Genomic DNA, 25,787 nt, shown 5'->3' with positions numbered 1-25,787 from the left:
TAAAGGGATGATAATCTCATTAATCTCTGGCCCAAATAAATGCAAATCCAGTTAAAATCCAGTGCTGCACTGTGAGTCAGTAAAACACAGTGCAGCACTCAAATAAAAAAAGAAAAAAATGGCATCTGCAGCTACCAACAATGATTCATCATCATTCTATGAAGCATCATCTCTGTGCTGTGGTCTGTTTTATACAGGTCAACAGAAGCATTTCTGTTAGTTCAGCAACAACCATTTTGTAAATCCTTAGGGAGAAAGGGAGTTTGATTTTTTTTTTTTTAAATTATCCAGAGACTTTTGTGTCCAGAGAGGATTTTTAAAATTTGATTTTAATCAGAAGAGTTTGAATAACTGATTTTTGTAAGTAAACAGGGATACAACCTGTCAGTAATGATGTATTAATTAGATTAGATTAGACTTTGTGGGTTGACAGATCGAAAAATTTCCTTTACAGATCTCATCAGCAGGATATCAAGTGCACAGGAAGAGGGCTTCATTTTGTCAATTAGCTAGTAGGAGTTTCTCCAGTGTCCTTAGGAGGGAAGAGGATGTTTGTGTTGGGTTTTTTAAGTTTAAAAAAAAAAAAACAGGATAAAAGAGTGAAAAATAGTAAAAGAAAAAAGTAAGATAAAAGATCAGTGTAGTTAAAAAAAGAAATATTAATCAGTGTCCCTCTGCCAGAAACACATATATTTCAATGTGACCAAACTCACTGATAGTACTGAGCATCCATATACAGCATCACAATGCTGAAACTAACTGTAATCAAATGTTAAAAGAAGAAACATTAAATACTTCAACGTAATACAATGCATTACATCTGGTGTAGTGCTCATTTTATTGAATAAATGTCATCATATTTCAATATTTAATACCAAAAACATTTTCTCCACAATTATTTATATTTATTTTCATAGTGAGACTCAGATCAACATAAAATAACCACCTTAAAGCTCTGACAGCAGGTAAAAATTCACAACATTACAGCCAGGAATGGAATATAAAATTTATCAGGTGTTAAAAATACATTTACAGAAAAAAAAAAAAAAAAAAAAACTTGTGTCAAATTTATCTGCAGCAAGTTTCAAAATCTTCATTTAATGAGGCTTTTTGATCTCTCATGTTTGTGCTACCTTTCCCTTGCGCAAGTTATTAAGAAAAAACTAACCACATATAAAAAGGAGTATTGCAGTTAATATTATCAAAACTGTGAACCTTCAGTGATCAATAATGACTCATGTGTGACCTGTGGTTCAGCTTTAAATTTTGTAAATGTGCTTTTGGAGAAAAAGCCAAATATTTTAGATTAAAATATGTTTTAAAATAAAAACATTTGAAATCCCAAGTCACATTTTGGGTGAAAAGACTCTCCTACTGTTCAGGAGGAGTCAATGCAAATATTTAGATGTCCCCCACCACTATTTAACTGAACTCTATTTAACTCAAACTTGAGACAATTGAGGACAGACACAGTTAAACAAGATGGACTGTAGGACTACTACATTGTTACTACTTTTGACAGTCTACTGTGCAGGTAAACCTCTTCCTTAAATATATATATCATATAATGGGTAATAAAAATAATTTACCTTTCTTTTTGTTACTGGGTTTTTTATTTCTAAAAAGGCATAAAAGGTCAGACTCTGACACAATCTGACTCAGCAGTTAAAAGACCAGGAGAATCCCACAGATTGACCTGTACAGGCTCTGGATATAACTTCGCTGGCTTTAGTGTGGACTGGATCAGACAGGCTCCTGGAAAAGGACTAGAGTGGATTGCTTACATCAGGAGTGATGGTAGCAGCACTTACTACTCTCAGTCAGTCCAAGGCCGTTTTACCATCTCCAAAGACAACAACAGACAGCAGGTGTATCTGCAGATGAACAGCCTGAAGACTGAAGATTCTGCTGTTTATTACTGTGCCCGACACGCACAGTGACTGAAGTACTTTGGGCAGCTTTACAAAAACACATGCTTTCCTCATCCTAACTGCATGTTTCTTGGAAACCCTTCACATTTAACTCTGTTTCAGTTGTTATGTACTTTTTTATAGATTCAAGTTAAATCTCCCCCTTTATAGGCTATATATAGCAAAGGTTGTGTCCCTATTGAGAGAACACAAAGCCCTTAATGAGAGGCAAAATAGGAGTTGAAATTGTTTTTAGCTCCTGCACAATTAAATTTACCTTTTACTTCTGTATATATAAAAGAGATGTTAAAAAATCATATGAGGTAAGCTAGTAAAAGCTTCAACCAACACAACAAAATTGGATTATTTGCTCATTCATTCAAGTTGAGCTGTAGCATTATTTTTTTTTCTTAGTTTGTTTAAAAGCTATGAAATAAACTAAATGGACAGAAGATGCAAGAAAAAAATAAGAAAGAAAAACCATTAATTAACCCTTACATAATTTTCAATCAAATGTCTGTGTGTTCACCACATATGCCCAGGTTTGCCTAGAGAGAGGTACTTGTTGGTCTTGAAAGTTCATGGGGTAATCTTAAAACAATGAAGGCGTAACAAAAAGCATAAGTGGGATCATATATGGTGCTCATAAAAACAACAGGTCATAGAGAGGTCAGAGGGCTCTGCGAGGTTCCCAGATTAAATTTAAGTTCTGTACTTGTATGGGTTTGTGTCAGCTTTCTCCCACAGACCAAAGACATGTTTGTTAGAATGACTGGTCATTCTAAATGTATTGTTAGAGTGTGACTTGTAGTTAAAAGTGGTTAGTAAAACTACAAAAAATGCTATTTAAATGTGAACAGTGTACATTTGCAAGCACACATACTTGTAGTGAGTTATCTCAGTTTATTTTGAGATAACTGACAGTTAACTGAGATAAAAACAAAGACGACAAAGATGGATTGGTAGGTAGGTAGACTGTCTGGTTTAAAGACAGTTGAGCTGAGTCATTCGGGAAACACATACGAAACTCACACGCACAAGGTTTCCTCCCACATTCTATGTTTTGATTAAAGCTGGTATAATTATGAGTTTATTATTGTTTAATTATTTTAACGCTTATACGTGTTTATATAATAAAATACTTCCTGTGTATTCTTACCATTTCCATTTTCAATAAAAGGGACATAGGAATAGTGGCCATCAGTGCTGCCAGGTTCTGTTATGTTTGGGCTCAAATTGGACTCTGAAATCAGAATCAACAGATCAACTGTGGTTTTACAGTTTTTGAAGAGGGTAGTTATTATGAGTGGGCGAGGTGAGTATGAAAGGATCTTGCAATATGTGTAATAAAGATCCTTAGACCTTACTGTAGATTTTTGTTTCTTGGATAGATGATCTGTGGGGATTATTTGAAGGTAGGAAGAATTCTGAAGTGGCTTTGAAAGTGAAATAGTGGAGAGTGTGCGCTGCATTTTCTAAATCTTCTTAGCAGTTCGTATTTATTAATGAGTGTGTAACTTTTACACTTTACGTTTATTTGTAAGTTTTAATTGAAATAAAAAAAACAAACAAAAAAAGCAGATGTAGCTGCGCCAGAGGAAAATCAGTGAAAGTACACACATCAGGGGTCAAGAGGAGAAAAAAGAACTCTACTCGAACTGAGCTCCTAACTGGGAGACCAGTTTGAGGACAATACAAAAAAAGCACATGAATATTCACATTTACACCATGTAAAGCATGTGACATGCATCGGAAGCGTGTTGTGGAAAATCTTAAACAAAACTGCAACTACTAGGTGAGCGTGTCTTTTGAAGTTAGGTTTATTAAAGTCAAAGTCAAAGTCAACTTTATTTGTCAATTCTGCCACATGTACAAGTCATACAGAGAATAGAAATTTCGTTACTCTCAAACCCTAGATGAAATAGCAAATGAAATTAAAAGAAAAAGAAAAGCACTGCAGTGGAGAAAATGTTCTGATCAAACACCAAACAGTTTTCTGAAGATGGACACTGCCCTGAACTCTTTTATAGCTTCCCAAACAAAGAAACATTCCACAACTCTTACATGTTGACCCATCTCACGGGGGGCTATACCTCCTCCCTCACAGAGAGAATTATGACCTTGTTTTCTGCTTAGCCGTCACCTAAGGCCCATCTGTAGTGCGCATGCATACAACTAAGTGACAAGAGTGCTCTTGCTATACTAATGTGATATGATTAAAATATGTGATTAATACATAAGAAAAGAAATCTGCTTCCACAGGCGTTTGGGATGGAGGAGGGTGGGTGAGTGTGTATCTGTACCAGTGTGTGTGCGAGTGTATGTGTGTCCTGTGTTCAGCTTCAAAGAGTGTCCTTTCACCCAGTTAAGCGAAGGTCAACAGTCCGCAGCCTACGCAGGCGGCCTTGGAAGGATATGGAGAAATAGTCAAACAGTCCCGATATCAAGTAGAATTTTTTGTTGTTCCCGTCAGCCTCGGCCTACGGGCGTACAGCTTTTTTAACTTGTATGTGTATTTTGAACTTCATTTTTTTTTAAATATGTACTTTTTTCATTTTTTTTTTTAAACATGGCAGGGTATGGAGTGACACATCAGTGTCCAATGTAGTTGTTTATCTGCAAGTAAACCATCAACACTGACACAAACACAAGAAAACAGTCTTTGAATAGCTGTCCACTGTAGTGACCACTATGCATGAAAAGGTTAATGTCCATCACTGGTCACCAGGTCTATCAATTTCCAGTTGAAGAGCCGTGAGCTTCTCCAAGATTTTATCCGTATTGCGTTCATGTATTTCTACCTTTGATGTTTCCTATGCAAATATTGAGATGACTTCCACCTACTTATCTTACTGCTGCGAGTCTGCAGAGAACAGTGGACTGACAGAGTTTAACAAGATGGACTCTAAGACAGTGCTGCTAATTCTGACTCTCTACTGTGCAGGTTAAACTCTACTAAAACGATTTTAATGTTCTTTTAACATCTGTTGAAAGTATTTAATTTTCTTTTCTTATCGGCCTGAATATTTCTATTGACAGGTGTAGATTCTCAGACTCTGACAGAATCTGGACCAGTGGATAAGAGGCCTGGAGAATCCCATAAATTGACCTGCACAACCTCTGGATTCACATTCAGCAGCTACAGTATGGATTGGATCAGACAGGCACCGGGCAAAGGGCTGGAGTGGATTGCTCACATCTGGGGCAGTGGTAGCAACACTTACTACTCTCAGTCGGTTCAAGGCCGTTTTATCATCTCCAGAGACAACAGCAGACAGCAGCTGTATCTGCAGATGAACAGCCTGAAGACTGAAGATTCTGCTGTTTATTATTGTGCTCGAGAGCCACAGTGACTGAAAGCATTTGAGCAGCTGTACAAAATCCTATTTCAAACTCACCCTCAAAACAACATCCTTATTTTGAGTTTTGCTATTTTTTTTTTTTTATTAAGATTCAATAATAATAATAAATTCTGCTAATGAAACATTTTTTCCTGCTTTGTATCTATCCCAACAGTACACTTAATACAAAATGTCTTGAGGTTAATTCAATTCAATTTTATTTATATAGTGCAAAATCACTACAAAAGATGCCTCGAGGAACTTTATATTGTAAGGTAAAGACCCTACAATAATACAAAAAACTGAGAAATAAAGAGAGATTAAAAACACAAAAACTCATGTAGATTTGAAATGCCTTAAGGTAGTAAAAAAAAAGCATAAATATAATAAAACAAAACAAAACAAAAAAGTTTTTATATCCGTGGGTTTCAACTGGTCAACTGTGGTTTCAACTATGGCATTTCAAACGCACAGTCCTTTTATTGTAATGAACACCAAGCACTTCCACAAAACTGTTCAGTATGTGGCTGCATCAGTGAGAGGGCAGAAGAGCTCATATCAGTTCAGCTTCTTTAACAACCATGTTCTCTGCAGCCCAGATACTGCTGCTGGCTACTGCATCCTGTGAGAAGCTTTGGTCAATTCGCACTACTAAATACAATGGAATTACTAATACTTGGATCACACAGAATGAAGGAAAACCAATGGAATGGATTTTACACATTTGATATGATGGGAGCAGTGACCATAACAATGTTTTTAAGAACAAGTTCAGCATCAGCAGAGGCAATTCTGTTGGCAAAGTGACAATAACAGGACATAATCTACAGCCCGAGGACACAGTTGTCTATTACTGTGCATGTTACTGCACAGTGATACAGAACACTGACAAGTGAAGTTTCACTTGTCAACAAATAATGAAATAACTTGTGTGACAACAGAGAAAAATGTACACAAATTAACAGTTCACAGTGTTTACCACAGTTTCTATTTTCTCTTTTTGTGAGGCGGGGTTATTCATTCTGAGTAAAAACTCTTTAATTATTAAATATTTCTGTCATAGGATTGAGGAGGTGCAAATGCAAATATTCTTTCTTCCACCTCTACTTATGAGACTGCTGAAACCATCTAGAGATAGTGGACCAACACACACACAGTTAAACAAGATGGACTGTAGGAAAGTGCTGCTGCTTTTGACTGTCTGCTGTGCAGGTAAAACTCTCTAGTAAATAAATAAATAAATACAAAAAAGAAAAAAAAAGTTCTTTTAATTTATGATTTAGATAATTTACTTTTTCTTTTATTGTGTGCCTGTTTGTTTCTTGACAGGTGTTGATGGTCAGACTCTGACTCAGTCTGAACCTGTGGTTAAAAGGCCCGGAGAATCCCACAGACTGACCTGTACAGGCTCTGGATTCACATTCAGCAGCCACTGGATGCATTGGATCAGACAGGCTCCTGGAAAAGGACTGGAGTGGATTGCTTTCATTTATACTGATAGTAGTGGCATGTTCTACTCTGATTCAGTCAGAGGCCGGTTTACCATCTCCAGAGACAACAGCAGACAGCAGCTGTATCTGCAGATGAACAGTCTGAAGACTGAAGATTCTGCTGTTTATTATTGTGCTCGAGACTCACAGTGACTGGAGCTTGTTTAGCAGCTGTACAAAATCCTACATGATTCAGGAGAAATAAGAATAAACAAGTTTTAGAGGAAAATACCAATAGAAACTCCACTAACTGCATGTCTTTGGATTGTGGAAGGAAGCCTGAACACGCAAAGAGAACATGATGAGAGAGATTATTGATGCCATCCAAGGTATCAATATTTAACTCAAGGGTTGTGCAGCCTGGACAGTCTTTGACCATGACCTTTCAGGTCTCTTGTTATTCTCTGATTGATAGCAGCTTTGCAATAGGTTGGCTCAGACAGGAAAATACGTGTATTAGGAAATTCTTTTCACTTACCCTTATACACATAGAAAAATAAAAACTAACTAAATAAATGAATGACTAAATACATTAATAAAATAAACACACAAATGAAAATGTGATTGTTAAAATCACTGTCCAGATAAAAAAGAAATAACCATGTTTTAGAATTTAGACTTAAAACTCCTGTGGCAGATCTTCTCAGGACACTAGAGGGCAGTCAGTGTTAAGTCTCTGTCTTTAGGAAACAACTAGATCAGCAATCACTCCACCAGTATATGTGACTGTGCTGTGGTCACAGATCAGGTCACAGGGTGCTTTCCTTTAAAAAGAAAGCACCCTGTGACCTAATCTTTTTCCAACTTAAAACACTGAAGGAATTGGATTGTTTATCAGTCAGAATAAAATGTATTTTCAGGATGCTCATATTAACAGATGTTACTGTTGCAACAGTTGAACCACAAAATGCAACTTTATCCTAATGCATCCATTCTACCAGCTAGTGCATACACTTTTGCAAACTTGATCACGGAGTCAAATGTGCAACATGTCTTCCTGTAGCCTATCCTTTCGAGCAAGTGAGTTTGGATTTCACCAGATTTAGAAAAACAGATCTTTGTTGTCTCTTTTTTCCACTCTCATCTTAAACTCTGTCTGTTATAGCTAGTAGTCACTATAGCAGGAGAAACAGTCATGATGTTGAATATTTAAGAGCCTGAAGCATCTGAAGTACAAAGACGAGCTTCAATTAAACTGTGCCAAACTGATCAGAAACTAACTTCAACAGGGCTGAGAAAATGAAGCTTCCAATTGTAGTGGATTACAGTAAAAACGTCCTTTAAAACACTATTTATCATAAAACATTTAGTTTACCCAAAAATATACTAACTACATATGATTTAAGACAGATTTATAAAGTACATTTAGTATATAGATGTATCAGAAGATAAATAAAAACACATTGCTGTGTGGTAGGTTTAAAAACGTAAAAAATAAAATGCAAATAAAAGTTAATAAAAATGGCTCCAGGGTTTGGAATTTTTGTGGGATTTTGATGTATCCTTTTGGATTTATGTGCTTTATGTCCAAGCCTTATATTTAGTCCTCTGATTATGTTTTTGTTGCTCAATGATACTAAATTTGTTTTCTTTGCTTCTAGTCCTTGTTTCCTGATTCTGAGTTCTGCATGTGGGCCTGACTCCTGCCTGCTACGCAACAAGCCTTCACAGTCAGTAGTCAGTGATGTTTTAATTACAGACTGTGTGGGTTGACAAACTCAAAAACACCTTTTATTGCTGGGGGGGGCAGTGTAACGATGGTTAAATGTTATTTTACAGTGAAAGGTTGGCTATCTCTGCGCACTGTTGCTATTTCTTACATGTTTGGTTGTGCTGCAGGAAAAAGGGAGTTAATGTGTGCAGGAAGGGGAGGGGGGGTCCTTGTTGTTGTGTGACTGTACGGGGCTGAAGTGAGGTGTTGTACGAGAGCACTCTCCCCAGAGTTAACGGCCCATTTGCCTGTGTTACGGAATAAACGGACAAACTGAGATTAAAAGTCTGGTTCTTGAGAACGTTACAATACTGTTTAGGTCAAGTGCCTTCTGTTTTAGCAATTTTTGTTCTACACATCATTCTTTCAGCTCAAGATTTGATTGATTGTTTTACCAAAAGTAATCCAAAACACACAAAAATGAAAAAAGTCAATTGTACAGTTGCTATAAATGTTTGTACATTGAGGCAGTTCTAGGTAGGAATTCATTTGTATCGTTTGAAATAGATTTTAGATGCCAGGAGAGAAAGGGATCGTGAGTCCACAGTTCGGGCAGCGGTTGATCCCTCTGGCATCTCTGCTGGAATTTCCAAGTGTGAACTTCTTAATCTTCTGTACTGCTTATCTCACAGGAGACGAAGGAATGAACAACTTCTCTCATCTGCACAAATCTTTTATACATTCTTTTTTTAGACTAGGGGGTCCTTAGTGTCTCATTCATTCCCCCTCCCATCCTTGTTGCGAAAATACACACAGCCTCCAATCATGCCATAGTTGCCTGAACAACCCACTCCATACGGAATCTCAGTGTATCTCCATCTTATGTTGGTTAAACTTACACTTAATTCAATTCTGATTAGTATTAAAAGCAACTGAGATGATTACCTATGAGCAAAATCACATATAAATCATGACTCTGTGTTTGATAATTACAACATACTTAAAAAGATTTCTCTTATGAAAAATCATGCATAATGATGGCCTGCAGAGACACATTTCTTACTTTTCACATTCCTGCTGCTGGTCTCAAACACAGAGAGACACTAATTTGCCAAAGTAAAAGCTGAATCATGTCTACACACACAGAATTAAAACAGACATTTTCATAACTGCAACTACATTTCTCATTCAAAATATTATTGAGACTTATACTTTGATTACATGTTTGAGAAGATGATTTACTATTAGCAAAAGCAGATAAAGTCAGTTTTAGCACAGTATCATTTTACACATAAAGGTCAAGATGTCAAGTCACTCACCCTCTCTCAGACATGAGAGGTAAGTCCATCTCGCTTAAAAGTATACAGTATAATTTATAACGCCTGAATAAACAGTTACTCTCCATTTGATGCTACATCACATCACCTTTTTCAGGTGTTAAGGCATAATTTAATACTAAATTTTCTGTAAATTTTGTAAATGTGTTTTCCATAAGAAATTGGTGAAAATGTTTTAATTCCATTATTTAATTTCAGATTCATTTGAAATGTTAAGTATTTGAGTACTCCTTTGTTTGAGGTCCCCAACATATGCAAATATTTACATGTCTTCCACCTACTTATCTGGCTGCTTCAAGTCTGGAGAGAATAGTGGACTGACTAAGTTAAACAAGATGGACTGTAGCACAGTGCTACTAATTTTGACTGTCTGCTGTGCAGGTAAAACTCTTCACAAAAACTCGTTCATGTTCTTATGTTATTTTTTTAACTGCCTGTTTATTTCTATTGATAGGTGTTGAGGGTCAGACTCTGACAGAATCTGGACCGGTGGTTAAAAGGCCAGGAGAATCTCATAGATTGACCTGTACAGGCCTCTGGATTCACATTAAGCAGCTACGATATGGACTGGATTAGACAGGTCCCAGGAAAAGGGCTAGAGTGGATTGCTCACATCTGGGGCAATGGTAACAGAGCATTCTACTCTCAGTCGGTTCAAGGCCGTTTTACCATCTCCAGAGACAACAACAGACAGCAGCTGTATCTGCAGATGAACAGTCTGAAAACTGAAGATTCTGCTGTTTATTACTGTGCTCGAGACTCACAGTGATTGAAATTCTTTAAGCAGCTGTACAAAATCCTACAGCCCTTTAGGATAGATTTATAAATATCTTATAAAGCTATTTATAAATCTATGAGCTGCCATTGACAAACACTACACCTGGAGAAGAGAGACACGTATGTGAGAATGCTGTTTGTAGATTACAGCTCAGCATTCAATACCATCGTTCCCTCGAAGCTGGACAGGAAACTGCAGGATCTAGGACTGAGCAGCTCCCTCTGCAGCTGGATCCTTAGCTTCCTGTCTGACAGACGCCAAGTGGTCAGACTGGGCAGCATCACCTCATCCCCCATCACACTAAACACTGGTGCTCCACAGGGGTGTGTACTGAGCCCTCTCCTATACTCACTCTACACCTACGACTGCACAGCCACTAACAACTGCAACATCATTGTGAAGTTTGCGGATGACACTACAGTGGTGGGTCTTATCACCAACGGTGATGAGACGGCTTATAGGGAGGAGGTCAGCGCCCTGACCCACTGGTGTCAAGACAACCATCTCACCCTCAACGTCGCAAAGACAAAGGAGTTGATAGTGGACTTCCGGAGGTGCAGAGAAGTACACACCCCCATGACCATCAACGGCGCTGCTGTGGAGAGAGTGAGCAGCTTCCGGTTCCTTGGTGTACATCTGGCTGAGGATCTTACGTGGTCAGTACACACAAACAAAACAGTGAAGAAGGCGCAGCAGCGCCTCTTCTTTCTCAGGAGACTGAAAAGATTCGGCATGAGCCCTCGCATCCTCAGGACCTTCTATCACTGTGCCATTGAGAGCATCCTCACTGGATGCATCACCACCTGGTATGGCAACAGCACCGCCTACAACTGCAAAGCTCTCCAGCGAGTAGTGCGGTGCTCTGAACGGATAATTGGAGGTGAGCTTCCCTCCCTCCAAGACATCTACAGGAAGCGGTGCCTGAGGAAAGCGGGGAGGATCATCAAGGACTCCAGTCACCCCAGCCATAAACTGTTCAGACTACTTCCATCAGGAAGGAGGTTCTGCAGCATCCGGTCCCGTACCAGCAGACTGAGAGACAGCTTCTTCCATCAGGCCATCAGACTGCTGAACACGTCATAGACACCTCACCTCCACTACTGGAACTTCAACATTATGCACTCCATACTGTACAGTAATGCCACTGTTTTGCACATGTCTCAACTCTGTATATTTATATATTTTATATTGTTTACTCTATTTAATTTGTAAAATATGTGTACACACACACACACACACACACACGTAGAAAAATATTTAGTATACACATCCAGAAATGCATATACTATTATATATTGTACATATATTTATTAGTTTCAGATGTAGCCATTCTTGTATTTTGCACAACTCTGTTGCTTGTGAAGCTCGCACACAAGAATTTCACTCACATGTGCTGTACCAATGTACCTGCACATGTGATGTGACAATAAAAGTGATTTGATTTGATTCGATATATTTATTTTGCATCATAACTGTGGTATTATGACAATATTCTAATACTTAATCTATTAAGACTATTACTGTAATAGTCTTTATTGCACTCGTTTGAGAAGTTCTTTATTTTTCACACAATTAAACTCTCCACTGCTGTTTCCTGTGGTGCCATCATGAATGTGATCTCACTATCAACCAAAGTTACCCAAAGTCAATAAAACAGAACGGTAAGTTAAAATGGTCACAGGAAGTTGTTCATATATGAGAGGATCATTTAACGCCTTACCAGACATCCCAGCTGTTTAAATAGGTTAAAAGCAAATGCAGAGTTTTAGTATCATTAAATATTCAGTGGTCTTTGTTTTTGCTAAAAATAGGGGCTCATTTTATTCCACAGATGTTCAAATAGCAACTATGGAAGAGAAAACACTGCCTACCTACTTGCACAAGCCTTTAACTGCTTTAACAAAGGAGAGGAAATCAGAGAAGAAAACGAACAGTCTACTCATTCATCATTTTAAATCGAAATAATCAGTAGCAAAAATTTTTAAATTAGGATCAAACCTTTCCTCATATTTGCCATCAGGCATGAACAGGCATTGAACAGGCTCATATATCTTCAGCTTGAAGAGCAACCATGTTCTCTGTACCTCTGATACTAATGCGCCTGCATCTTTTGTGGTGCTTTGATGGATTCACTCTAAAAAAAAAAACACCTTAGAAACACTATTAATCAGATGATTGGTGGATATAGTGTTGACTTCTGTTTCTACAGGTGTTTACAGTGCCTAAAGTGCTCATTTATGGCATAGTGCTCATTTATGAATGCCATATCATATTTTGATGTGTATTCCTAAGGACATTTTCTCCACATTTATATATGTCTTGTGAAATAACATATATATATTTAATTTGAGTGAAACAAACAATATCCACTTTCCAACTCACAAAGAGAGCAACATTAATTACATTACAGCCATTGCATGTAATGGCAGCTTCCTATATATTATTATGTAAACCCAAGCCACAGAGACAGAACATACCCCAGAATTGTAATAAATATTCACGGAGTCAACATTTTCTATAACTGCAATCCAACATTAAAGTGCAGTATAATTGTCCCGGTTCAACACAATAAGGATGACTGCCAAGTTCATTCCAAATCATCTGATAACAGAGTGGGTGGAAGAGAAGTCACGGAGAAGTCACAAATCAATTACTGGAAGTCCTGGGTCAGGCACTAACATCTATTAGTCAGTTCAGGACCCAATTTCAACAGCCACAGAAAAGCCTTCAGAATATATGTAGTTATGTTTGTTTTGATGAAAATGCAAACAGTGATCCTGTGAGACAGAATTAGCAATAAAGCTAGCAGACAACTAATAATATATACACAAAGTATATACTGAAAATAGAGGTTTTTAAAATTACATTTTATTTTGAATATTTTTTTCAGGGTTAAAAAAAAAAAAAAAAAGGGAAAAGAGAATTCAAATAGGCTCCACTTTTAGAAAACCTTGAGATCAGTGATGAATCCAGTTCAGTGTGTGAACAACGCTGTAGCTGAATTTTAAATTGAAAACACTCAAACATGGTTGATTTTGTGTTCATAAACTCATTGGTTCTTATTTTTACATGCTCTACATTTATTTGTATATTATATTTTTAAAAAGTGCCGCAGTCTTTATTAAAATGAAAAACATATTATGTTTATCACACTCAAATAACGGTACTGTGAACAATGATGAATCAAGAATTGTCCAGGACAAGCACAAGTAGAACCATGCTAGTTCTACTTGTGCGACAACAGAGAATAATACTCATACATTAATCATTCATAGTTTTTAGCACAGTTCTTTTTTGCATTGTGGGTAATTACTTCTGAGTAAAACCTCTTTAATTATTCACCTTTTCTCTCCTATTTTTGAGGAGGGGCTGATGCAAATAATCTAAAGGAAAAAAATAATAAAGAAAAAAAAGTTAGTAGACCAAAGAAGCAGTTTTTTTCTTTACATTAAGAAAAAAGTGTGTTGTTTATGAATCAGATTATGATTTTTTTTCTACCTGGTCATGTTACATGCTTTTCTCCACTTTTAATTAAAAATAGGTTTTAAAAGGGAAAGTGATTTTTTTTTCTGAAGCAATCTTGGTATTTAATGGTGCCATTCTGCTAACTAATGCATACATAGTTACAAACTTGGTCTCAAAGTCAAATATGCAATATGTCTCCCTGTAGCATAGCATTTCAAGCAAGTAAGTTTGCATTCCAGCACAGGAAGAAAAACTAATCTTTGGACGCCTGCTTTTTCACTCAACCAAATAACAACTGTGCAACACGTTGGGTTTAAATAGCATGAAGGACAACAAATGGATTTGATTTTTCATCAATAAGGAGACGTGTACTGCCTGTGCTGTTGTTTTCATCTCAAATTGCTTGTCTCTAATATTGTCTCAAATTCAGTAGAATGAAAGTGATGGAGTAGGAAGGCACATGTGTGGCAGACACATTATTTTTACTTTACTGTCCCGGAGGGACAGTAAAGATGTCATGTATCATATCTGGTTATACCATGACAAGCTGATATTTCAGCTGGAGGGCCGGGAAAGCTCTGGAGTGGATTGGTAGAATGGATTCAGGAGAAAACTCTGCTAGCTATGGCAGCTCCTTTCAAAGTCGTTTCCTCATGACTGAAGACGTTCCCAGCAGCACTCAGTACCTCGAGATCAAGAGCCTGACAGCAGAAGATTCTGCTGTTTACTTCTGTGCCCGACAAAGCACAGTGAGTGAAACCAGAGGAGCAGGTGCACAAAAACCTCACTGATTTCAAGCATCATGGCAAGTTGAGCATTTAAGACTGATTTTACTGAAAGTCACAATGTGATGTAATATGAGAAGACATGAGGGTTTTGTTTTTTTGTTTTATCACACACACAAATGATGAAGTGCAGAAAACTTGAACACATAGTTGATCACTGTAAATAAACTGAAACAAGTCACACAAAGGACTAGTGGTTTGAAGAGTCCCCCACCCACCAAGTTTGTAATTTCCAGCATTGTGCCACGCCTCTTTAAATAGATTAAAGTTAATAATCAAAAAAACATTTACCTGCACATCCTCTATAATAGCTATTACAACAGGCCCTGTATGTTATCAGCCTTCCATATGCCCTTTGATAATTCAGATCTCGTTCTAATTGTAATAGAATGATTCCTAAAAGAAGGAATTTCATTTGTTCTCTTCATGGTCACCTAAATGAGTTCAATTCATCTGTTTCTTCATGCTGATTACTTACTATTAGCACCTTTCCACAGAATCAGACATCTTTTATTTCTTGAGTAATTCATTTCCTTTTGAGGATGCAACATTCTATTTATATTTGTAGCTTAACACTAAATTTTAATAGCGCAACCTTTAAATGTGTCATATAAACCAGCCCTACAACTCCCAGAACAATCTTCAGCTTCCTTGTCTTCTATAATAATAATAATCAGACTAATATAATAATATAAGAAACTATATAAACATATAAAATAAATAATATAATAATATTATATTTCATATAAATTGTGATATAATAATAATAATAATAATAATACATTCATCCAAAACAGATTTTTGTAAAAAAAAGAAAAAAAAGAAAAAGAAAGAAAGACAAGTGACTTTAATAAATATAGTGATATATCTATAGTATCTTTCTAACATTTATTGAATGAAATAAATTTATAGCTTCAATCAAACAGTATAAGGCAATTAAATAGCCCAGGTTCAATGCATAATGACTAAATGGCAAAGTTCACTGCAGCAGGTGAGGAGGAGTCAATGCAAACTCAGATGTTTTTCATTTCTACTTATAGCAGAGGGGATGACAGAGAGCAGTGGACTCACAGTTTAACAGTATGGACTTCAGGGCACAACTGCTGCTTTTAACTCTCTGTTGGACAGGTTTGTTTATTTATTTATTTTACTAAGATGTTTTGACTTCATTAATTTACTAGTTTATAAAATATGACAACTTTCCTTTTTTTTGTTAGGCATTTATGGTCAGACTCTAACTGAGTCTGAACCTGTAGTTAAAAGGCCTGGAGATTCCCACAGGCTGACCTGCACAGCCTCTGGATTCACATTCAGCAGCTCCTGGATGGGCTGGATCAGACAGGCTCCTGGAAAAGGACTGGAGTGGGTTGCCACTATCAAATATGACAGTGGTGAGATCTATCACTCTCAGTCAGTCAGAGGCCGGTTTACCATCTCCAGAGACAACAACAGACAGCAGCTGTATCTGCAGATGAACAGTCTGAAGACTGAAGATTCTGCTGTTTACTATTGTGCTCGAGAGCCACAGTGACTGGAGGTGCTTAAAGAGCCATACAAAATCCTTCAGAATGCATGTTTGTAAAACACAAAAATAAAAATGATTTTTACTAAGCAGACAATGACTTTATACCTTTTTACTTTTTTACTTTTTACCAAAATCATGGCCTAGGCATCACTAACAGAAATAATCACATTTTAGTATTTTGAATAAAATATGTTCCGCTTCTCCTCATTTCATTATTAGTAACAAATCTCTCTTTTTATAAAATGGTTAGCTCAGTGATGACTGCACCTTCTTATATGAATTAAGTTGTATTTCTCAATTTTAAAAAGAAACAACAAAGTATTTCTACTTTGTTGTTTCAAGTTTTATTCATCTCTTACTTTTTATGCAGCAACTTCATCCTGTACTTAGAAAAAATAAAAAAATAAAAAAATGTTTATCCTATGAGAGCACCAATGCAACAGGTGGGGTCGGAAAGTGTGAAGGCAAAGCACTGAACTGGAAGTCTGATCAGTGGGGTGGAAGTGCTTTTTGGCAAAATCATGATTTTTCAACAACAAGTTTTATCCTTTTTCTTTGCATTAATCTGTGAATTAAAATTTTAAGAAGAAATCAAACATGAAAAACAGCAATGGGCTATTAGCTCAGTCCTGCACTCTTATTCTACTAGTACAAATTCAAATACCGAGAACTCCAACCAATTAAAAAAGTTGCCACTATCAGAAAGCTGCAAGCTCTTCCTCGCCTTGTGTGTCTTTCTTTCTTTTCTTTTTTCTTTTTCAAATCTATTACATCTAAGTGCTTCTTACACTCGGATCAGACAATTCCAAAACTGAAGACGAAAATATGAAAACAGGTTTTATTTCAGCATTTTTTTTCTTTTTGTATGGTATTAGGATCATTCATCAGGACGTTCATCTGGTTTTAAATAAAAATGCTTTTTATTAAACAATTTAATACAGTATATTACACAATAATATACAACAATATAATACAGTTCTAGTCGTAACATATTTACTAAACTATTTAAAATGGCAACAAGGCAATGTATGCATTTACTGAAGCTGATCAAAATGTAAAAAAAAAAAAAAACATGAAGAATATGCAAATATCGCAAAGGGGTGTGATAAATGTGTGAGTAAGAGATAGCCAAGGTCACATCATTCCAGTTTACATTGCAGTCATGTTAGCTCTGATACTGCTCCTGACTGCTGGATCATGTGAGGAGTTTTTAGTGGATTAAAATCAATAAAACTTTCGAAATGCAGAATAATCAGATAAATAGTGGTTTTACTGTTGATTTCTGTTTCCACAGGTGTGTACAGTATTGATCTCATCCAAGCCAGACTCAAGGATGGTGCAGCTTGGACAGTCTTTGTCCATCACCTGTCAGGTCTTTGGTTATTCTTTAACTGATGACAGCTATGCAACAGGTTGGATCAGACAGCGTGAAGGAAAAGCAATGGATTGGATTTTTTATCAGTGGGGTACTAGTGGTCTTCGGCAAAATGATGCTTTAAAGGACAAGTTCAGCTACAGCAGAGACACTTCTGCCAGAACAGTGACAATAACAGGACAGAATCTGCAGACGGAGGACACAGCTGTTTATTACTGTGTGCGATAACGCACAGCAATGCAAACCACTGACAGACTTGCACAAATACTCAGACACCTGCCTAACAAAAATGATGGAAATGAAACAATGAACAATGTCATGTTCACTTCTTCCCTGAAAAAGAACCCATTAAGAATATAAATGCATTTTCCTAAAACTGAAGTTATGTCTTTATGTGTGAGAAACACTGATCCATGTCAAAGTGTAAAAACAGATCACAATAAATAGTTAAACATGAAACACATGAATTAAAAATCATCAAATTAAAAAATCTAAGGTTTCCATTTCAGCTAATGGAATAAACAAGTGATCAGGAAACAGGTGATTTGTTTCTTCACTAACTCTCTCTTCCTGCTTTCCTGCTGTCCACTGCCACATCATCTAAAAAAAGGCATAAATAATAATCTTTTAAAAAACACACATACACATCTAAGTGGTAACATTAAAACCTTGAGATATCTTTTTTTTTTTTAATTATATGTGGAAAACTATGCTCAAATTTAGTCAGGAAAAGATGTAAAAACTAGTGCTGTCAGCCTTAATCTTGTTAAAATGACGTTAACCCCATAACCGCATTAACACAGCAAATCTCTAGAGGCAGTGTCCTGATTGATGCAACATAAAACAAACACACACAAGACCCAGAACTTATGATACATGAATGGCTTTATTTAATATATATATATATATATATGTGTGTGTGTGTGTGTGTGTGTGTGTGTGTGTATGTCTGCAAGGTAAGTCATTGAGGTAAATAAGTAGGAAATAAGGAAAAAAGTAATTTCTACATAAATTCCCAATTCTTTTTTTTTTATTTGTTTATCAAGAGATTATAGAAACTTATATACATTGTATTGTATGCATCTTACATGACATATTTTCTCAAACATTTCTTTCCCAATGATTTTAACTTTTTCTTGTTAAACAAAAGAGAAATTAAAACACAAAAAACATCATACCAACAGAAGAACAGAAAATTGAGGAAACAACATTAAAAATAAAATAAAATAAAATAAAATAAAATAAAAGGGGAGGGGGGGGGTGCTTAAATCCTATGCCTACCTTAAAAAAAAAAAAGAGTAAATTTCAAATTCTTTTCAATCTAGTTGCAGGGTGGGTAAATTGTATTGTACTAAGGAAAAGATTTGTGATATTCCACAAAGGGTGTCCACTTGTGGATAAATTTTGCAGAACTACCTTTCACTGTGAGTGAGATCTTCTCCACCCTCAAGAATGTCCAGACAGTATTAAGCCATTGCAATGCAGATGGAGGCGTGGGAGATTTCCAAAGAAGTAAAATACAGCGTCTAGCAAGAAGGGAGCAAAAGGTCAAGATCTCATTTTGCTGGGGAGTTATATTAAGAGGGGTCTTTGGAACTCCAAAAATGGCAATTAGAGGGTCTTCTCGGATCTGAATTCCAAAACCCCCCGAAAGTACAGAAAAGAAATCACTCCAAAATTTGTTCAAACTTGGACAGAAAAAAAACATATGTCTTAGATTGCAAGGGTTGGTGTGACATCTGTCACATTGGTCTATAATTGAAGGAAAAATTTTTAGATAAACGGGATTTTGAGAAATGGACTCTGTTTATTACTTTAAACTGTATAAGCTGTAGCCTAGCACATGGTGTACTTGAACGCATGATGAGATTCACTTTATCCCACCATGATTCAAACAGTTCAACACCTAATTCACGCTCCCAGGCGGTTCTGATTTTACCTGATGAGTCAGATTCGGTCGCCATAAGCATACAATATATATTTGATAGAGGTGATTTTTGATTAGGCCTATCGAGCAGAAGGTCAACCCATTGAGGATCAGCAGGGAGAATTGGGAAATTTGGAAACAGTGATGAGACACAGTGTCTAATTTGCAAATAGAGAAACAAGTGAGAAGGAGGTAGGTTAAATTTTGAGGATAGCTCTGAGAAACTAAGAAAGACATCATCTTTGTAAAGGGCTCTCATGGTTTTTATGCCTCTTTTGTGCCAAGTCAAATAGGCGGCGCTGGTAGTGGCAGGGGAAAATAGATAATTCCTTAACAATGGTAATCTGGTAGAGGGGGATATGAATTTAAAATGCGACCTGAACTGAAACCATATCTTAAGTGTAGAGAGCACTATGGGATTTGAAGCAACAGAAGATGTTTTAACAGGCAGTGATGAAGAGATAAGGGAGGCAGGTGAAATAATAGAAAATAACGACCAATAGTACATTAAAAAATTTGGTAGGGAAAGACCCCCATTAGAGGTAAACTGTTGTAATAAAGAGAGCCTCAGTCTAGGGGCTCTTCCATTCCACAAAAAAGAAGAAACCATCTGGTCCAGGGACTTAAAAAACTGTTTGGGCAAAAATAGGGGGATATACTGACATAGAAAGAGAAATCTGGGTAGCACATTCATTTTGATAATATTAATCCTGCCAATTAGTGACAGTGGGAGGGAGTTCCACATCTGGAAATCTAATGCAAATTGTGAGACCAGGGGGGCAAAATTCTCAGAAAACAGTAAAGGTAAAGTTCGTGTAATATTAATTCCCAAGTACCTAAACCCCGAGGGGCTGAGCTTAAAAGGAATGTCAGACTACTCAAGTGTTAACGCTAAAAAGTTCACAGGGTAACATTCACTCTTGAGCAAATTAATTCTATAGCCAGAAAACGAGCTGAATTTTTCCAAGACAGATAAAATTGGAGGAAGACTACATATGGGGTCAGCTACACACAAAAGAAGGTCATCTGCGTACAGGGATACCTTAAGCAAAGAGAAGGGGAGAAAGAGGACACCCCTGTCGAGTGCCACGGCATAGTGGAAAATAATCAGATCGAACTGAGTTGGCGATGACACAAGCCTGAGGGGATGTATATAGAAGTTTGATCCAAGACACAAACCTTTCTCCAAACCCAAACCTAGTCAGTACAGCAAAAAGATAATCCCATTCAACCCAATCAAAGGCCTTCTCTGCATCTAGAGAAATGATCACCTCAGGAGACGAGGGACAATGAGCAGAAAAAATTGTACTTAGCACTGTACGTGTGTTAAAGAACAACTGACGGCCTTTGTTAAATCCATTCTGTTCCTGTGAGATAATCTGTGGAAGAACGGCCTCGAGCCGAATTGCAAGTAGTTTTGCCAAAATCTTAAAATCTACATTTAGAAGAGACAGGGGCCTGTAGGACTCACAGGCTGTAGGGTCTTTGCCTTTCTTCAGTAAAACTGAAATGGATGCCTGCGTTAAAGTGGGGGGCAGCCGGCCATTTCGCAGTGATTCATTATATACATCAAGAAGGAGAGGGGCTAGCTTGTCTTTAAATTTTTTGAAAAACTCAGCCGGAAAGCCGTCTGAGCCTGGGGCCTTACCGCTCTGCATACATTGGATTGAGCCAAAAATTTCCTCTATTTTAATAGGAGCATCGAGCTTATCAGAAACTGATTTATTTACTGTGGAAAGATTAGAATCATGGAGGAAGGCAGGCATCTCATCTGAAACTGCCTGTGATTCAGAGCTGTAGAGATTGCAGTAAAATCTCTTAAAAATCCCACTGATAGAGACAGGGTCAGAAACCAGATTACCAGACTGGTCTTTAACTTGTGAAATTGTGCGAGAGCTGGCTCTACGTTTCAGTTGGTGTGCCAGAAATCTACTTGGCTTTTCACCATGCTCGTAGTAGGTAGCATGGGATCGAATCAAAAGACGTTCCGCGTCAGCTGTTGTGAGGAGATCAAGTTCAGTCTGTAAATCCTGTCGTTGCTTCAATAACATCTGTGATGGATTAATGGCATTTTGGCTGTCAACGTCCTGAATTTTTGCTGAAATTTCTGCTACCTTGGCCCTGGAGTTTTTGTTAAGATTAGCTGAATAAGAAATAATCTGGCCACGCAGATATGCTTTCAGTTTTTCCCATAATAATGAGGAGGAGACTAAATCGCTTTTATTAAAGGCAAGAAAGTCATCGATTGCTGAAAGAATGAACTGGTTGAATGAATCAGCAGATAGTAGGAGAATGTTGAACCTCCAAGAAGGGCAGGAGCGAGATCTACCAGTGAAGTTTATATCAAGGCTTAGTGGAGCATGTTCTGATATAACAATTGGGTGGTATTCAGAAGATGTGACTTTATGCATCAGAGAACCATCAACAAAAAAATAATCTATACGGGAATAAGATTGGTGTACCTGAGAGTGCTAAATAGATTGTTTGTAAAATCAGGGTTGTCAAAATTTGGAGCATAAATATTGACCAACAAAACAGGAGTATGAAAAAGTCTACCAGCAATTACAAGAAATTTACCATTTTTATCCTCAATCGTTTTGGAAACTGTAAAATCAACCTTCTTACTAATTAAAATAGCTACTCCCCTGGCTTTAGAGTTAAAGGTTGAATGAAAGGTCTCCCCAACCCATGAGTACCTGAGCTTGCAATGATGTGTATCTTGCAGATGTGTTTCTTGTAAAAATACTATATCTGGATTTAGACGCTTCAAGTGTGAAAATATTTTAGAACGCTTCACCTGGTTGTCAAGGCCTTTGACGTTCCAACTTAAAAATCTAACTGAGGAAGAAGTTGATGAGGCTTGTATATCACAGGACATGTGATCAGTCATTTATAGCAGAGGTAAGTAGGCACCCCCTCCCAAAGGAAAACAAAACAAAAACAAAGGAAAAAACAAAACAAAACAAAAACAGAATGAAAAACAAAAATCATAGACCATCCACCCCACCCTCCCTCCCTTGCTTGCACTGTCCTTCCCCAAACGAAGGAGTGGTGCAGACCCCTATGGGAGTCATTGACAAAGTTGTACTTTCAGCTAAATAGCTCAATAGGAACAAAAAGAAAAAAAAAACACCAAAAAGACCTTTAAGTGTCGGGTGAATCCCGCAGGACTAGACACACAGTATAAAATGAAAATATACGACAGGCACTAATCTAAGAATGCCTAAGTGAAAATATTGTTTTTAAATTAACCCTGTAAGGGACAAACATTTTAAAACTGACTCATACATTTTTGAACCTCAAAGAATACCTTACCCCAGAAGAAGAAAAACACACTCCTCAAACCGTGAAGTATAAACCGGAGACGTCAATCGCTTCCTTAAATATATTATAGTATATATATATATATTTTTCTTACTTGGTTATGTCTTAATGTAAGTTTTGGCCTCCTCTGGAGAGGTAAAGTCCCGTGTGACCCCATCATGGGTAATTCGCAGCCGGGCTGGGTGGAGCAGGCCGAACCGGACCCCTTCGATTCCTCGGAGCTGACGGCGACAGTCCGCAAAGGCCGCACGAGCTCGGGCTGTCTTGGCGGGGGAAAACGGAGATGGTTATTATATTCACCTTAATCCGCTGAAACTCCCTTGCCCTCGACAGGATTTTAACACAGTCTGTGTAGTAGTGTAGCCTCTCTACAATGGGATGGGGCCGCTCACCTGTTTTAGGCTTGGGGGCCAGAGTACGGTGAGCAGCGGCTCCTCGGCGAGGTCAAAGGCCTCCTTCAGCAACCGTGAAATAGCAGTCGTCGATGCCGACAATGGGTCGTCCTCTGGAACCCCAACGATGCGGATGTTTTGACGCCGGGACCGGGACTCCAAGTCGTCACATTTATCCTCCAAGTTGGCTACCACTTTAGTTAGATGCTCCACTTTTCTCTGGAGGCTGACGATGTCATCGGTACAGGTAGACAGGGATCGCTCCATCTCGGCGACCGTTACCTTTAGCCCAGTGAAACTCTCTTGCATCGCGGACAGGCCAGAGGACAATTCCTTTTTGAAGGAAAGAAGCTCGGACCTAATGGAGGAAAGGCTTTCACCAAGGATAGCTTGAAACTCCGTTTTAAGTGTAGCAGCAAAGTCCTCGCAGAGAGCCGAAAGCAGCTCCGCTTTGAGAGCGCTGACATCGCTACTGGTGGCAGCCTGGGCCGCAGTTCCCGACTCGGGATGGGTCAAGGGCTCATCAGGAGAAGCAGGCCACAGGTGAGGCCGAATCGAGCTTCCTCCTTTAGTCGGCTTTGGTGGCATTTTAGTGACCAAAATGAAAAAGTGTACTATTTTAAAACGAGTTAGATATCCCTTGGGGTCGAGTCAGAAAAAAAGTGCCCAGTAATTATTAAAAAAAAGGTCGACCGTGCAGGAGCTCACCAAAACACTACTCACTCCAAGCCGCCATTAGCCGGAAGTCCACCATAAATTCCCACTTCTAAAGTAAATGCAGATGAATAGTCTAAGGACTAGAGTTTATTATTATGCTCATCAGCCAAGGTGAGTTTAATAAGAAGCTGCTAAATATCCTGTGCTACTTAAAATGATCATCTTAGTAGTTTTTGAGTTGTATTTGATCATTGATCATGATCATCGCTACCAACAAAAAAGGACCACTTACATATAAAAAAGTAAATAAATAGATAAATAAAAAACGTACTCCAGTGTTAACTTTTACAATAAGTATTCACAACAGGCAAGGTTCACAAAAGATAGATCTTTAGTAAAATTATTGTTGTATAGCAGAGATATTGCATGTGCAAATTTCAGAGATAAAAATAGCCATTTGGAGGGGGATTTGTTTTGAAAAATAGTTTTGAATACTAGAGGGCATCCAATGACAAATCTCTTTCATCGCTTCACAAAAGTGAAGTCTGTAAAAGGAAAGGAGCAGAATTTTTAGATGCCTTCTCTCACCATTTACATTCTGTATCTCTTTCAGCTGCTCACTCGTCAGTCTCTGTCAGTCTCTCACCTCATCAGGGCCAGTGGTTAGCAGACCAGGAGAATCAATCACTGTGTCCTGTAAAGTTCAAGGATTCCCTCTGGGTTGGTTTTCTCAAAGTCTTCAAGGCCAGTTTTTCATCACCAAAGATGTATCCAAATAGATTGCACTTTTAGTGCCTTTGCTATGTGTCTTCTTTCCTGTCTGCTCTCCACCAGTGATGGGAATAACAGCGTTACAAGTAACAGCGTTACTAACGGCGTTACTTTTTTCAGTAACGAGTAATCTAACTAAGTGCTATTTCTATTGTTACAACGCCGTTACCGTTACTAAGAAGAAAATGCTGTGCGGTATTTTTCAGCAAACAGACGGTTGAAGCTGTGTTCAGCTTACCGCATCTTATATCAGTTGCACGGAAGTAGCTGACTGCGTAAGTAATCTGGGCGCTACAGCTTTCAGCAGCTGCGCGCGCTTCCGCGGAGGGCAATCACTTTCTGCCCGACGATCACTTTTTGGCACAACACCTGGAGCTAAGGGGGCAAAACGATCGCATGAGTGCTTCTGTTTGACTGAGGAACACTAAAGTAGTCGTGGTAAGCCAATCACATGACCACCTCAAGATGACAAATCAACAAGGTGATATATACCAGCTTTTAAATTGTGTTGACAGGCCACGTAAAACCAGAGTCATGATAAACAATATATACGCGGCGTTTTTTCCTGAATTGTTTCGTCACATTTAACGTCTAAGGACAGCAAGCACTCTCTGCTTATGACCAAAAAAACAAAAAAACAACAAAAACCCCAGCCCTTTCGTGTTGGTGGAAAAATGCACCATGCCGACCAATCAAAAATGATATGGTAACATGACATTTGGTTGTTTAGGAAGAGGGGGAAGTTTTAGGGAGTGAGAGAGAGAGAGAGAGAGAGAGAGACAGCAGAAAAAGGGAGAGAGCGAGTTTTGAGATGTGACAGATTTGTGACGTTTAGCGTGTTTGTAGTGTGTAGTTAATGTGTTGTCTTGTGTAGTTAGTGTGTAGTGTTGTGGATAGTTTTGTGTTGTGTGTCAGAACAATGAGGCGACTGCTGTCTCCAGGTAGAACCAGGAGGAGTGATACCTGCTGCTGTCAGACCTGCAGGTATCAGGCTGTGGTGTTCTCCTTTATAGTGGACAGAAATATTTGGAGTGGCACAAATAATTTGTGTGGCATCTT

General features: G+C 37.9%; 2 protein-coding genes, 1 long non-coding RNA gene and 2 gene segments (V, D, J or C); 4 read left to right on the top strand and 1 right to left on the bottom strand.

Annotated features, from left to right (window-relative positions):
* Positions 1 to 25,787, top strand: part of LOC120747509 (immunoglobulin epsilon heavy chain) — a 438,017-nt gene that overhangs the window by 136,067 nt on the left and 276,163 nt on the right. The gene's annotated exons all lie outside the window — the stretch shown is intronic.
* The window catches only part of LOC120713955 (immunoglobulin mu heavy chain-like), a 539,092-nt gene that overhangs the window by 244,572 nt on the left and 268,733 nt on the right, over positions 1 to 25,787 (top strand). The gene's annotated exons all lie outside the window — the stretch shown is intronic.
* The window catches only part of LOC120714171, a 514,712-nt gene that overhangs the window by 225,433 nt on the left and 263,492 nt on the right, over positions 1 to 25,787 (bottom strand). The gene's annotated exons all lie outside the window — the stretch shown is intronic.
* LOC120714020 lies at positions 4,621 to 5,296 on the top strand. The segment is given in 2 exon segments: positions 4,621 to 4,854; positions 4,950 to 5,296. Coding segments are annotated over 2 exon segments (429 nt in total).
* LOC120714077 lies at positions 15,823 to 16,321 on the top strand. The segment is given in 2 exon segments: positions 15,823 to 15,885; positions 15,975 to 16,321. Coding segments are annotated over 2 exon segments (360 nt in total).

Source organism: Simochromis diagramma, unplaced genomic scaffold (assembly GCF_900408965.1).
Source record: "Simochromis diagramma unplaced genomic scaffold, fSimDia1.1 OVJJ01000321.1, whole genome shotgun sequence".
NCBI lineage: Eukaryota > Metazoa > Chordata > Actinopteri > Cichliformes > Cichlidae > Simochromis > Simochromis diagramma.
This window is presented reverse-complemented; position numbering and strand designations above follow the sequence as displayed.